Source organism: Mustelus asterias, chromosome 6, assembly GCF_964213995.1.
Source record: "Mustelus asterias chromosome 6, sMusAst1.hap1.1, whole genome shotgun sequence".
Taxonomy (NCBI): Eukaryota; Metazoa; Chordata; class Chondrichthyes; order Carcharhiniformes; family Triakidae; genus Mustelus; species Mustelus asterias.
This window is the reverse complement of record NC_135806.1, coordinates 107,643,253-107,659,846: the sequence shown is the minus strand read 5'-3', so window position 1 is coordinate 107,659,846 and position 16,594 is coordinate 107,643,253. Positions and strand designations below refer to the sequence as shown.

Genomic DNA, 16,594 nt, shown 5'->3' with positions numbered 1-16,594 from the left:
GCACCTTCTAGTCCCCTCTAATCTACCCAGTCCCGTTTTACATTGTAATTCCTAAACCACAAGATATTTAAAATAAAACCATTTCAGGTTATTTTCTTTATAATAAAGAATGTGGAACATTTAAAAATGTTCAACTTTCACAGATGGCAAAGAAAAAATAGAACTTATAAAAAAACTTAACGTCATGAAGAAAATGAGTTACAACAATATCAAGAAAGTAAACATTCAAAAGACAAGCTAGTTTCAGTGTAAAAGGATATTAATCAGAAAGTGATTTCAATGTAACTCAATACCCTCATAGAAACTTTCAGGACAAACACAAGAGGTCAATAGTTGGTGGAAAGTACGAAATGTACCAGTGACCCTTGATCACCCAGTTCAGAATCACAGAATACTACAACGCAGGAGAGGCCCTTCGGCCCATCAAGTCTGCACCGATGCATGAAATGTCCTGACTTGCTCACCTGAAAAACCAGGGGCATTAATAACTAATTCAAAGAAAAATTAGTCACAAAATCACAAAATGGAAGGATGGGTAACAGAAGGTAATGTTTTCCTTTGAAGAAACCCAGGTGAAAGGCTGATAATTTTTCTCACTCTGTGGCAAGTGTATTTCACAGGTTTCCACTGGTGCCTCTGCAAAATCAGTCACCAAAATAAAGTAAAGCCACTTGCAAGAGCCCTACCTACATTGTACAAAATTTACACAGATACATTGAAGCAATTTCAAGGCAACTTTTGCAACTGGGCATTATCAGTTTGGGGCTGCAGTAATTGCCATCAGGCTTTCCAATCAGGAAACAGAGTACCGAAGTAAGTCACTTCTAAAAATATTAAATGGAGCAAATTAAAGATTGGGGACATGTACATAAAAATCTAATTAGTAATTTAACAGCAATCCACAACTACAAAATTCTTTTTTTCAGGGTGAGCTCTGCTCTTTATCAGATTTTATCTAACCAACATTAAAAACCTAATTATACCTGTTGAACAAGATGTAACTTTTATGGGGTTTGTAGCAGTGAGATGATCGCAGGAAAGTTGAAATTCCCTTGAAATGACTGATTTCAGTCATTGCCGGCTCTGGGAGGGTGAAGAAGGGGTCCACAGTGCAGCCTATGTTGGAGTTCTGAGTGGCAGATTGCAGCTTATTCTGTACTAATAAGTCCACGCCCAACATCCTGAAATTGTGGTCAGCTTCAGAGAGGCGACGAATGCTAACAGTTACTACCAGCCCAATCACACCTACATCCAGCCAATAAAATCTGCTCTTGTTATCCGTATGTCTATATATAATACATATTGTATGTACATGGTTAGTGGGGGGGATAAAATAAATTAAGCGGTTCACCTTTGTTTTAAATATGAATGAGCAAACAGCTGAGCATTGATAGAATTTATGACTTGGCAGAAAAAACTTGAAATTTTGGGATAGTCACTATTTTATTACAGTCTACAAGGGAACCAGTGAAGGAAACATGTGGGCCAGATTTTGCATTTGCTTTCAAGATAACCCATCGCATAGCAAAACGCAGAGAAAGCAATATTAAATGCACTGAATTACAAACTCAGGATCAACTATTCACAGATGACAGGTACCCAATCTATTGTTTAAATCAAATGTCACTTTCTCATAAAACAAACAAACCTCTAGCAATAACTTTTGACAGGATGAAGTAGCTGATCTAAATCAACCAAATGCCTTTTGATGTAACAAATGACTTCTGTTCTAAATGCTGACAGAAGTTGACAAAGCCTCTTTGCTTGCTCTGTCATCAGCTACGTGGAGCCACCATTGAGAGGAGAATCGCACAAATTCATGGATTCCTGAGCTCATTAGTGGACGTAACTGAGATTGAGCTATAAAATTCATTAATCTATTACACAGGACAGCTGTTATATTGTTAGGCAGATCAAAACAAGCTGAAGGTTTCACTGTATTGGCATGCTTTTAAAATGAACATTAGACTTTTATTTTCCTCTGACAAGGCAACACAAGGACTTCTATGCAAAACGCTTCTATGCAAATAATGATTGGATCAATGCCATTTTAAAGTATGGTAGTCTGTTTTAACCAAAGGTTGTTTAATATAGATTTATGGGATATGGGCGGCGCTGGCAAAGCTAGCATTTATAGCCCATCCCATCCTAGGGATCAATGCTGAGGCCTCAACTATTTTCCATCTATGTAAATGACTTGGATGAAGATGCTAATTTTGTTGATGACACAAAGATAAGTAGGAAAATAAATTGTGAGGAGGACATAAACAGTCTATAAAGGGATTAGGTAGGTTACGTGAGTACACAAAAAATTGACAGATGGTGTATAATGTGCAGAAATGTGAACTCACCGACTTTGGCAGGAAGGAAAATAAAGCATGTTATGTAAATGGAGAGAAATTTTGCGGTACAGAGGGTTGTCCTGGTACATGATTCACGAAAAGTGGGTAGAGCAAATGGTGAGGAAGGCAAATGGAATGTTGCTGTTTATTGCAAGAGGAATGGAGTATAAAAATAGGGAGATTTTTCTGCAATTGCAGAGGGCATTGATGAGAGCACATCTGGAGTATTGTGCACTGTTTTGGTCTACTTACTTGAGAAAGGATGTAATAGCATTAGAAGCAGTTCAGAGAAAGTTCACGCAACTGATTCCTGGGATTAAAAACATTTTCATATTGTGGTAACTTGGCCACAAAAAGGTAGTCAACATTTGACATGTTATGATATTTAATCTCCTTTACCTACAAAAATATCAAAATACAGTACAGCATGGACTCAGAACTGGAGGCAGACAGATACACAGGTCCCTTGTGGTAAGACTAAACCCACAAAAGCTTGCGCTACTGCTGATGCTCATACGCATGCTCAAACTGCTAAAGACATCAGTATATACATTCAAATAGGAAGATGCTTACTATTACACTTATGAATAAAGGTTGGGCTATCGCTTAGGGCAGTGGTTCCCAAACTTTTTTCACTGGGCCACACTTTCGGAATAAAAATTTGCTCACGCCACACCAAATTTTTTATTGATAAGAAATACATTCAAAAACAAAAAGAAACAACTCCTAGCAGTGCTTGTTTCATAACATAGAACACAACTACTTTATAATATGATCATGGGACATCCAGAAAGTATAAAACAATGCTTGTTTAAACCATGTTTAAATGTTTCTTTGATTGTCCTCGAATCTTCCCACCACACTTGCCATCCTCTCTCGCTGCACCAGTGTGGCGTGCCGCACCCTTTGGGAACCGCTGGCTTAGAAGAATGAGAAGGCATCTTCTTGAAAAATACAAGATCCTTGATTGACGGGGTGGATGCTAAGAGGATGTTTCCCCTTGTGGGAGAGACTAGAACTAGGGGACACAGTTTTAAAAGAAAAGTGGTCTTCCATTTAAGTTGGAGATGAAGAGCCTTTTTTGTCAGAGGGTCGTTGGTCTGTGGAATTCTCTTCTTGACTAATTCAATAGATTCTTGTTTGACAAAGGCAGTCCAAAAGTTTGAAGGATAGAAGAAAGTGGATCAGATCTGACCACAATCAGATCAATCATGATCTTATGAAATGGCAAAGCAGGCAGAAGGGCTAAATGGCTTGTCCCTGTTCCTAATTCAAATGTATGTTCTCTAATTGTCCTTGAGGTGGTGGGTAAGCAGCCTTCTTGAAACACTGAAGTGTCCCTGTGATGAAGATGCACCACGGTGCTGTTAGGAAGAGAATTTCAGGATTTTGACCCAATGGGAATAAAAGAATGACAACATAATTCAAAGTCAGGGTGGTATGTGTCTCGGGGTGGGAACTCACAGATGGTGCTATTCCCTTGCAGCTGCTACTCTTGCTCTTCTAATCGGTGGAGGCTGCAGGTTTGGAAGGTGCTGTTGAAAGTGCCCTGGCAAATTGCTGCAGTGCATCTTGCAGATGGTACATGCTGTTGCCACAATCTGATGGGGTGGAGGGAATGAATGCTTAAGGTCGGGATGGGGTGTTGATGAAGCAGTCTGATTGTGTCATTGTTAAATGAGAAACAACAGAATACTATTAATATAAGCATAGGTGGTGGAACAATCTTATTTTATCTGCTCTATTTAAAGCACACAGTATTTCAACTAGTTATTTTTGTACCTGGCACTAGAGTAGTAAGGACTGCCTTCTTCTTCAAATCTCCTGATGATTGGTTCCTTTAGAACTGCTTCATCTTCTGCAGAGAACTACAGGAAAAGTAAAGAAACGGTGAAACTAACAGCATATCACAGGGCGAGATTTAATGCAAGCACAGTGAAATGTTAATGGCAGTTGTGGTCATCCGATTTCCATTTTTCTAATTTTATTATGTTTCAATTTAATTCAAATAAACAGAAATTCCTGACTTCCAGATTTCATACATGACTAAGCCCTGGAAACTCATCAACTAGTCCACAAACCTCTTAAAAGGAAACCAAAATACTGCAGATGCTGGACATCTGAATAAAAACAGAAACTGCTGGAAATACTCAGCAGGTCACACAGTATCTATTGAGCAAGAAACAAAGTTACCGTTTCATATTGATGATCTTTCATTAGGTGGACCAGAGTGCAAGGAACAGCCCTAAATGAATCAAAGTAAGTAACTTGGTAAGTACCAGGCACAGTGGCACAGTGTTAGCGCTGCTGCCTCACAGCGGCAGGGACCTGGGTTCGATTCCCACTTGGGTCACTGTCTGTGCGGAGTCTGCACATTCTCCCTGTGTCTGCATGGGTTTCCCCCAGGTGCTCCAGTTTCCTCCCACGGTCTGAATGACATGCTGGTTAGGTGCATTGGCCACGCTAAATTCTCCCTCAGTGTACCCGAACAGGCACCCGAGTGCGGCGACTAGGGGATTTTCACAGTATTTCATTGCAGTGTTAATGTAAGCCTACTTGTGACAATAATAAATAAATAAATCCACATCTACTCACTGACAGGTCCCAGTGGGACCATCAGCGTAAACTCCCATGGAGCCATTTCTTGCAAACCAGGTAAGTTCTGGTTCCAACGTAGGTTGGCTCCACAGAACTTGCAGTGCCACTGTAGGCCTCAATCGGTGAATGCTGAAGATCTGGCCCAATGGTGTCAGATTCACCAATGTTTTATTGGGGAAATTTCTACACAACCAGCACTGGATGTCTGATAAATATCGCATGGCACTTTTTCAAAGAAGAACAAAGAGCCAGCCCAGTGTCATGACCATTTATCCCTCAACCTACACCATCATAAAATATAGCCCAGTGATTCATCGCATTGTGCTTCTTCCGTATTGTTGAGAGTAAATTGTCTGCCATATTTGTCTTCAAATAGATAATTCATTGGTTTTGGCATATGCTGAGAATATTAAAGATGCTGTAAAATGCAGACAATTATTTCTATTATATTGTTTCTTATGATTGTGAATTAATTGTTTAATCATTCTCAATTCAAATGATTCTGCATTTGCACTGTGTATTAATGAGGTGAAGTTACTTTCAACTTCCAATTCTCTTTTACCAAGCCTGAGTGCTATCTAAAGGCCCCAAACCAAATACAAAAGTTTGTATTCCAGGTTCAAGACAACTAGTATGCACACAAGATACATTTTTCAAAACAATTTGAGTATACATATTTACATATAGCAGTTCAGAAATCCCACTTGGCCCAGGCTGCAAAATATAGAGCAGGAAATGAGAAGACAAATACTGGGATAGTACCAGGTGGATTTCCAATAATAAGGTTGTTAGGACAGAGGAGAGTCATTGATTCTCAGTTTATGCAAAGTACTCTCAGAAAATTAGGGCTGTTACAGCCAATTATATTTGTGAAACCAGTGCATAGATTTAGAAAACAAAGCATTTCTTCATGTTGGGTTTCTGTGCTTATCCAATGCAGTAGTTATTCAAGGAGGTGGATTTACCATGTGTAAACTGCATGCTGGTTGTACTGCCATTTCTGTCTTCATTACTTCAAACTCAAGCTCACCTGTCCCAGCTCTATATATTAAACTATTTTACCTGAAGGAGTCCCACATCACATGGATACCCACCTCTTTTCCTTCCCTTGCCCTTTGGTCCTTTGTAATTGTAGCTAAAACAGTGGCAGCTTGTTCACCCCCCATCACAGAGATGCGTGCATTTGGCCACATGTAGAGGAACCTTGGGCTGATAGGATAAAAGAGAAAATGAAGTTTAATGGCATTCATTATTAAATACGGTAATGTCTTCCCCTCCCACAAAAACACTTAAGGCGAAAGGCAGAATTCTTCAAACTGACAGTACTGAAAATTTTGCAAATCAGAGCTCCTCTTTCCAAATAATAAAACAAATTCAGATATTCCACAACACAACGACTATAAATGTAGTAATCATAAAACATATAGCAAGAAACCTGAACTGCAGGACATCAGTTGTCAGAAAAATCATTAATAAATTGGTTTAACTTTATCATGGAAACATAAGTGTTTAAGACATGTAAATTATATTACATATAACTTGACAAATTTAATTCAAAGATATTGTGGACTCCTTGACTATGATGCTCTAGGTTCTATTTCTAAATAGGTTCCACGTACTGGACATCTAGAAGGGCATTTTTTGCTGATCTCATATATTTTCCTTTCCACTTCTATGTAATCTTGAAAGTCAGTTTAATGTGACAGTATTCTACAACATTAGCATTTTATTTCAAACACTCAATTATTTGAAAAAATTTTAAGAATAAATGAAAATGTTGTTAGTTTTTCTTTTTCATCTCAAGTGCAAGCTATCAATAACAGCAATTTGAAATAAAATGTTAAATGTTGTACCTGAATTGAGAAAAGACAGGTTAACATTTTGGGTGGAGTCCCTGCCGAAAAGATTGTACCCAAAATTAGAACCTACCTTTTCTCTTTCAAATGCTAAGAGATTTTAACATGTGTATTTAAAATTTGACAGAGCAATGCAATGGTACTGTATTCTGCATGAATGAAATTTGTTACTATATTACATTAACCTCATCATATTTACAATTTAACAATGTTTGTAATTATCTTAAGTGGCATAGCACTGTCGAGAGCTTAGTTATACACGTTTCCATCAGCTGGTATTGCTGGAGCACATGCAACTTAAGTGTCTGTTCCGTAGAATAAGAACCTCTCTTTGGAGGTCTTGGAGAGAACAATCACAGCTTTGGTTTTACATTTTTCCTTTTGAGTTCAATTCAATGTTAAGTTTTATCAACTGGAGGTTGATCAATTTAGCGGTTTGGTAAAATCGAATAGATTAGATTGACTGTGGTTATAGTGTTTCAGTAGCTTTTTCTCTTTTTCAGGATCTTTTGAGATGAAATGTTAGACCTACGTCAATTAACACAATTATTCACATACACAGCTTTGATCTCCATTATAATTAATCAGAATGGTTACAAGATTTTATATCAAATTAAATGATAATTCATAATTTGCAATGAATATACATTTCCTTAATAAAAACCCTATTGGAAAAGTGATCTAACTGGCTAAGAAGAGAAATTAAGGTAGTGATGAGCCAAAGGAAAAGCTTTACAATGTTGCTGAAGAGTGGTAAGCCTAAGCATTGGGAGAGTTTTAGATGTGGAGATGCCGGCATTGGACTGGGGTAAGCACAGTAAGAAGTCTCACAACACCAGGTTAAAGTCCAACAGGTTTATTTGTACCAAATAAACCTGTTGGACTTTAACCTGGTGTTGTGAGACTTCTTACAGAGTTTTAGATACCAGCAAAGGATGGCTAAGAAAGTGATAAAGAGAGAACAAAAATGGAATACGAGAGAAAACTATCAAGAGACACAAAAACCAGATTGTAAAAGTTTTGATAGATAAGTATAAAGTAAGATATTAGCAAAAGTAAACATGGAGCTCATACAAACAAAGACAGCAGAAGTAGGCATCTGTTCATGATTCTGCCACTCATCCCTCCTCTAGTCACATCATTTTGTTTACCTGTTCCATACTTGTCCCTTTGACCTTGCACCACCAATCCTTTAGTCATTTAACCGTTTCTGCTTTCCACCCTATCACAAACATTGCCTTTTGTTCTTTTTCCTGCCTGCACCCCACCATCACCACAGCCCACCTTCAGTCACTGGCTTAAAACCTATTGCATCTCAAACTTCCTTCAGTTCCAATGAAAGATCATTGACCTGATGTTTTTTTCTCAATCTACAGAGGCTGCCATTGCTGCTGAGTATTTCCAGCATTTCCTATTTTTATTTCAGATTTCTATCTGCACTAGACATAGTATAGAGTATAACAAGTAGTACAGTTACTTGCCTATATGCTCTTCCACACATTCCATAGTTTCCAGCACCATATGAACCACCCACAATCACAGTAATTTTGGGAACATTTGCACATGCGACAGCAGTCACCATTTTGGCTCCATCTTTAGCTATTCCGCCGGCTTCATATTCTCTTCCGACCATGAAACCTTTTGTTAGAAAGTAACAATTAATTAGGGTACATTTACTAAATCTTCAGCATTCAAGCTCTAAATCTAAAAAACATTCCAAAGCAACTGAAGGAAAATGTAATTCTGGATAAAGATACTGAGATGTCTGTCAACATAATTCTTTTCTGGCATCCACTTAGTATTTTGCGGTCTGTCTGTTGTAATTATCTTCATTTATAAGGCTTGTCCATTAAGATTCAGTCGACATTCATTTTACTATAGAATGGATAGGATGTGGTGACATCCTTCAGGTTAATGCTGCTATTAAAATGGCAGGAAAAAGCATTTAATATCCATTAAATGCTCTTATAACAACATTGCTGAAAGTGAAATAATTATTTCTGATTTTTATTTAAAGCCACACAGTACTCCAACTGTATTGGAGTAGTTGTTAATGTAACACAAAGGGGTGGCAGATAACATGAATCAATCTGAATATGCAAAAAACGGAGACAGCTTTCAGAATATGTCAAGAAAATGACTGGGGCATTGTTAATGTCACATGGGCAACTGAGACAGCTGCAGGATAGAGTTCTGTGGAGAAAAAAAGCACACACGCAGTGTGGAAATGGAACTGACAAAATCTGAATACACAAGCACAAATACCGAAGTTCACTGTAGGGTAACTTTGCCTGGGGAAATCTTAATCTCAGTTACTTCTCACTGACTCTATAGAGAAATTTGTTGAGAAGGACCAATTCCAAAGTAGATCTACAGGTGGTAAGTTGCCATTTAAACTTTTAAGGGAAGATGAAAGGATGCTGAGAAATGTACTTTAAAATAGTCTGTTCTATTTATGAAAACAATTCGAGGCTGGGTTCGATTCCAGCCTCAGGTCGCTGTCTGTGTGGAGTTTGCACGTTCTCCCGTGTTCGCGTGGGTTTCTTCCCGGTGCTCCAGTTTCCTCCCACAGTCCAAAGATGTGCAGGTCAGGTGGATTGGCCATGCTAAATTGCTCCTTACTGTCCCAAGATGTGTAGGTTAGGTGGATTTGCCATGGTGAATGTACAGGGTTAAGGGGATAGGGCGGGGAGAGGGCCTGGATAAGACACGCTGTCAGAGAGTCGGTGCAGACTCGATGGACTATACGGCCTCTTTCTCCACTGTAGGGATTCTAGGAGCAGCACAGTGATTAGCACTGCTGCCTCACAATGCCAGGGACCCGGGTTCAATTCCGGCCTCGGGTGACTGGCTGTGTGAAGCTTGCACATTCTCCCCATGTCTGCATGGGTTTCCTCTGGGTGGGTGCTGCGGTTTCCTCCCACAGTCCAAAGATCATAGAATCCCTACAGTGCAGAAGGAGGCCATTTGGCCCATCAAGTCTGCACCAACCACAATCCCACCCTATTCCCATAACCCCACATATTTATCCTGGTAATCCCCCTGACACCAGGTCAATTTAGCATGGCCAATCAACCTAACCCGCACATTTTTGGACTGTGGGAGGAAACCGGAGCACCCGGAGGAAACCCGCGCAGAAATGGGAAAAATGTGCAAACTCCACACAGACAGTGACCCGAGGCCGGAATTGAACCCAGGTCCCTGGCGCTGTGAGGCAGCAGTGCTAACCACTGTACCACCGTTCTGCCCTGTGCAGGTTAGGTTGATTGGCCATGAAAAATTGCCCCTCAGTGTCAGGGGGATTAGGAGAGTAAATATGTGGAGTTACGGGGATAAGACCCGGGTGGAATTGTAGTCGATGCAGGCTCAATGGGCCAAATGGCCCCCTTCTGCCCTCTAGATTCTATGAAAACACAATAAAATTGATTAAGAGTATAAATCTGCAAAGAAGTAGAAAGATTTTACAATCTCAAGTTTTTTAAAGTTTACTTATTGTCACAAGTAGGCTAACATCAACACTGCAATGAAGTTACTGTGAAAATCTTTAGGACACACTTTTGACTGTTTTATCTTCCTGTCTGTTTCTCTTGTGATACAATGACCATCAGGTATGGATAGGCATATATTTGACAATGGCCACAACTGAATGAACAGATATTGCTCTATTCTGATCTGTTGTGTCCAAAATATGGGCAGAAATGCTCCTTCTCTTTCTCACCTGTTATGTTCTGTAGAAATACGAGGGGGATGTTTCGCTGACAGCACAGCTCAATAAAATGAGTTCCCTGTAATTAGATAAAGAGGCACATTAGTTTTGAGAGTCTTAAGCAAGATAATGGTAGCAAGGTACATAGCCCTGATAATAAAAAATTTTTTACAAAACTGAAAAAAAGGTATCTTGATGTCAGACAAGCTTATGTTTCATTGTATTACTGTCAGGGGGAAAATAAAGCACAAGCATCTTGAAGTAACTGAGGTTCAACCTTTGACCTACCAACTGAGAGTCTCCAGTGTTCTAGCTGCTGGATCACCTCCAGCTCTGCAGAATGCTGAAAATTGGTTAGATTTGTCTGTAAGGTGTGATTTTTTTTTACCATTAGTACTTCCTTCACCTCTAACACAACAGCATTACCCTTGGAAAGGTATTTTAAAATCACGCTCGCGGCACACCATGTCAGATGTATTTTGGAGAAGTGCTGTAAAAAGGCCATAGCACTGACTGAAAGCCAAGCAATGATTCACAGCACTAAAACAGGTCCGTAATGGTCTATACGGGCCACACAAGCCTTCTTCTGCACTTCTTCTTTAACCCCTATTAACATATCCTTCCATTCCTTTTACCCTCATGTGTTTGCCGAACTTTCCCTTAAATATGTTTATACTAGTTGCCTCAACTACTCTTTGTGATAGCAAATTCCACGTTTTAAACATTCTCTGGGTAAGTCCTCCTTTAAGGCACTCCTTACAACCAACTTATTGACCAAGCTTTTGGTCGTCTGACCTGTAGGCTTATGAGGCTCAGTGTCTTGCTGCGTTTTATAATATTCCTGTGAAACTCTTTGGGACATTTCATTATGTTGAGGGCGCTATATAAATATAAGTTGCTATTGTTGGAAAGAAGTTTTGCCTCAGTTCCCTATTGAATTAATTAGTGACTATGTTATAGTTATGGTCCCTAGTTCAGGCCTCCCTCACATGTCAAAGTTTTTTTTACCTACCCTATTAAACCCTATTCAAAACTTTAACACCTCCATTGGTTTACTCTTTAATCTATTATCTATTAGCTACAGCCAATTTGGATCACAATCATTTTGCAATTGTATTTATAATTACCAAGTCTAAATTACTTCTGTAAATGATGAACAATTCTTGTGAAACCCAACTTCACACTTTTTGACAGGTTAAGTTTAACCCATGCTTGTTTTGTGTTCACTATCCATTCTGCTACTTGTCCTGACTACACAAATTTGACCTTAATCATGAGTCTACCTTGCTGTACATTTAAAAAGCCTGCAGAGGACTGTTTGTGAAGGTAACAATTTAAATATGTTTTTTCAGACCATTCTGAATTGCATAAAAGGCTATTTAGGCTCTAAACTGCTCAATCTGTATGTTGTTTTATTATTATCATTGCAGACAGCTGATTTTCATCTTTGTTCAAATTTAATGGAACTGCAATCTTCCACTTCAATGAATCGCCCACATTTACTCAAGCAAAAGTGGCAATTTCTGTATAAATGACTGCTGGTGACTAATACTGTGGAAGCTATAAAAGACAAAGTGTAGTAGCTGATGAACAATGTTATCTTTATTTAAGGTCAAAACTCAAGGTGCATAAAAGCACCAGCAACTCGAGCCGTTTGTGAAAAATTATGATCAAACGCATTTTAAATTGAACTGCTTCACACTGTTGAATCTCGAGTCAAGTCCTTGATGCTGTCAACAAAAACACTTGCCCCAAAAAGTAAACAGAAAGATGAAAAATTAACAGGATGGTGGTTATTTGCAGTGCTTGGCTAACCGTTGCTAGTTATTTTTTAATATACTGCGTTTAGACTGAAAGTCTGTGACAGCGTAAGAATTTTACACATTCTTATCTTCCCAGAGAGAATAGGATAAAAATATAGTTCACTGATAATTGCAACAGCGTAAGAGAATAAAATCTTTGAAATTATCTGAGAATTGTGGAAACAGATCCAACAGTAATCTTCAAAAGGGAATTAATAAGTATTTGAAGGTTTTATTTTAAGTTACAGGAAAAGAGCAGGAGAGCGAGACTAATTAGAAGGTCTTTCAGATTGCTAGCACTGGCACAATGATCTCCTATAGCGCATCATTTGATGATTCTCTGTGGTCAACTGTAATGCTCATTAGCTGAATAGTAAAAATGGATTCTACAGCTTAAGGTGCACAAAACTTTCCTTCCTTCGCACCGACATCACACATTTTCAGACTTTGATGAGCCCGCATCAATGGGTTTGCAGGTGGTTGGGGAAGGGAGCTGCCCACCACCCTCCTGCTCACCCAGACCTCTCTGCGAGTTTACAGGACAGTGGGTGAGGCCAACGGAAACCCGCTCGTCCTTTGCACTAATTAATGGCCACTTGAGGGCTGCTTCCCATCCGGCCTCAATTCTGAAGCTGGCATTAGGAGTTCAGCGATGGTGTGGGGGGAGATGCCCAGCAAACACACCCATTACTAGACCCTTTCGAGATCAAGCACAGTCCATCAAGGTTTGGGCTCCCCAGTTACTCCCTCCCCACTTTACATCCAAATCACAAACCCTAACCCCTGACTCTGGACTCCCCTGTGTTCTGGGGCTTCAGCATTTTGACTCTGGGGTCTTCTTGTAGTCCTGGCAGTGGCCACCAGCCAATGAATGTTTCATGGAGTGTTAAATGGCTGCAGGGCAGCTGTGATCAGCAGGGATGCATTGCCCATGAGCTTCTCTGGTGGCCGGGCAAGTAATTTTGCGATGAGAAAAATCCTGTTCCTTGTTTTGGAATTTCAGGAGTATTTAGCTACAGAACCTTGAAACACTTACACTTTTGCAGCAGAATTGAAACACAGAAGATTACCATTCTTTCTTGGTCTCTAGATTCAGAATTACATTGTATTTTGTGCATTACAAAATAAAACCGATTGCCCTGGTGGAGCAAGCATAATAGAGACTGGTGTTAAATAGCTAAGACTGAGGGCCCGATTTTACCAATCGGAGCCTAAGGGCGGGATCCGAGCGTAATACGGATCCGCGCCTGGAATCCTCTTTCCAGCACGCCCATACGCGTTTTCCCGGCTCTGGCCCGATCCGTGCTGTGTGCGGGGCTTAGCACTGGCGGACCGCTCAGAGCTCTGAACTGCGCATGTGCAGTTTGAAAAAAATCTGACAGCGCGCCCAGGCGCGAACAAAAAAGCAGAGAGAGCGGCTCTCTGACGTTCATCCTCTGGTCGGGGGGGGGGGGGGGGGGGGGTGGTGGTGTGTGTGTGTGTGTGTGTGTGTGTGACCGATCATCCCTGGGGGGGGAGAGGGGGTGTGACGTATCATCCCCTGGGGGGGAGGGGGCGATGAGGACTCATTCTCTGTCGGGGGGGTTCCGCTGCGTGTCTGCGGCCGATCCCTCCTGGCACCATCACTGGGACACTACCAGCCACAGATTACTCTTCCCTGCAGGTGCGAGAGAGCGGGAGAGATGGCTGTGGCTGGTAGTGTACCAGTGATGGTGCCAGGAGGGATCGGCCTCAGACATGCAGCGGAACCCCCCGACCAGAGGATGAGACGTCACAACCCCTCCTTCCCCCACCCACCCCCCCCCCCCAAACCAGGGGATGAGACATCATTCCCCCCTCCCCCAGGGGATGAGACTTCACACCCCCTCTCCCCCCCCCGGCCAGGGGATGAGACGTCACACCCCCTCCTCTCCCAACCCCCCCCCCCCACCCCAGGGGATGAGACGTCGTACCCCCTCCCCACCCCCCGGGGGTGAGACGCCACATCCCCTCTCCTCCTCCCACCCCGACTAGAGGATGACCTGGGTCAGAGAGCCGTTGCAGTCTCTGACCCCGCTCTTCGGAGGCTGCAGCGGCGACTTCAGACTTTTATTCTGCAGGTCGGTAACAGCGCGGACGCGGATCGGGCCAGAAGACGGTAAAGTGGGATTTGGCGGTAGAGTTGAGCGCGTGGTTAAGTCGATTTAAATGCATGCAAATGCATTTAAATTGTCGGGCCGCCCGATTCGGGCGCACGCCGGACCCGAGCCCGAATTGGCTGTCGGTAAAGCCGTTAAAGGCCCGACGCCCAACTTTACCGCGATTTCGCGCCCGTTTGTTTTGGTAAAATCGGGCCCTGAGTAGTGATTGATACATCACTTCTAGAAAACCCAAACTATAGCCCAATGCTGCTTTTAAAAACATGAGAATTTTAAAATAACTCGTAATTAAGTAAACAACTGTGGATACCATGTGGCTCATACAAATGGAATATCAAACTGTAATACTGGAACAAATGTATCACTCAAATGAAAAATCAGCCAACGTTCAATTAAGAGTTCTCTGATTAATGCCAATTCAAGATTAGTCCAGGTACAAAAAAATTATTAGATTATCGTTCCATTTCTCTGAGGAAGTAGAGAAATGATGATACGTCCTGGTGAGTGTGTTTTCAAAAAGGTCTCTTGCGAGTATGAAAAAAAGCAAAGAAAAAGCTAGAAACCGTTGCCCAGAAGCTATATTTTTCATTTATCTGTTGGTGTCTGAGGGAAAGAGTTGACATTTAGATTATAGATTGTTCATCAGAGTACAGATCTGGCAAGGGAGGCTGCCTGCACACCCCGACTGGGAACTGATTTTGTTTCTTTTCAGACTGGGAAAAATCACTGGAGATGAAACTGGACATGGCAGTATCGCATCTGTCACTCGTTATTCGCCCAATATTCAGTTCCACTCACTGCTTCAGAATTGAAGATCAAACATGCCTTGTAGGTCAGAAAATGCAATTTTGCCTGTTTTGTATCACTATTGATCTCCAATTTCACCCCCATTTGTTTTTTCGCCAGCATTTTCTGTTTTATTTTAGAACTATTGTATTCATCAGAAAGTTTCCTTTCTGCTATTTCCAACATTTTTTGCTTTTTTTGCTCATGTGAGCTTCTCCCATGCACTATTAAACATTCTTCTTAAATTCATAAGTTTCTGATAGAACTTTGCTCTCCCCCAGAAGATCCAGTAGTACTTCAACGTCCTCAGTCACCATCAGGTAACAACACCCAAGGCCAGGGTGCTGTGTCAAAGTGGGATCATCTGCACAACACAATCTATAACTCTTATACTTGCTATATACAGGAAAAGAGATCACAGGAATATTGATTGGTTTTACGTTTATTGGACTGAAATGGAGCCAGCTACTGCAACCAAAAGGAGAGTCCTCATGAACTACAACTCAGTCCCCAGCAAACAAAACCTAGATACTCTCAGAGCCTCCCGAATCAAACCTCAGCAGATTGCTTGCTCCATGCTCAACTGACCAACCAATACTGGTTGAAACTCTGCAACAGCACACAATCTGCTGCTGAATCCAGGGATACTAGAGGGGTGTATGAAGAAATCAAGAAAACAACATGTCCAGCAGCAATCAAATCAACCCCCTTGAAGGCAGAAGCATGGATGATCATCACTGAACCTTGCCAGCAGTTGTAAAGATGGGTGGGGCACTATCTCAAACTCTACAGCAAGGATTATATATTGCTCAAGTGGGCACACACATGACTCAGAAGCACGAGAAATCGCACGAGAAGGCATCCCAACATCATTGCACACTTGCATGATATTCCGGTCAGTGGGTGTGCACGAGAGTCAGAAGCGTGCCTACCGACAATCACAGTAAGGAGTCTAACAACACCAGGTTAAAGTCCAACAGTCCAACATACCGACAATCAAGCAGGCAATTTAGACTATTAAGGGTTTAATTGAAAGCAATGTTATGTGGCTCATCTACTCTTATGGTTGGTAGTTGGACTGATTGGCCTTTACATTTTAGTTGCAACCTCAATCCAGGGCAGGATGAAATGTCAGGGCTGAAATAAAATTAAAAAGATGTCTGGGGACAGAGCTTTGTGCTCGAATGTGCTGCCTAAACAATATTTGCAGTATTTTTCCATTGGAATTTATTTTGTGCAGGTCTTCAGCTCCCTGAGACAACTCTGTTATCCAAATGGATAATGGCCAGATCTGCAAAGACATACTCGATGGCAGGCTTGCTACTGGCACAAGATCAATGGGTTGCCCACATCTGTGATACAAGGA

The 16,594-nt window shown here is 41.2% G+C and overlaps 1 protein-coding gene across 1 annotated transcript in view; it reads right to left on the bottom strand.

Annotated features, from left to right (window-relative positions):
* Window positions 1–16,594, bottom strand: part of mccc2 (methylcrotonyl-CoA carboxylase subunit 2) — a 77,892-nt gene that overhangs the window by 4,961 nt on the left and 56,337 nt on the right. The window contains exons 13-16 of the mRNA XM_078214887.1: window positions 10,515–10,581; window positions 8,278–8,434; window positions 6,035–6,149; window positions 4,125–4,210 (exon numbers count right to left, since the gene is read on the bottom strand). Coding sequence (XP_078071013.1) covers window positions 4,125–4,210; window positions 6,035–6,149; window positions 8,278–8,434; window positions 10,515–10,581 — 425 coding nt within the window. The remainder of the gene's footprint in view (window positions 1–4,124; window positions 4,211–6,034; window positions 6,150–8,277; window positions 8,435–10,514; window positions 10,582–16,594) is intronic.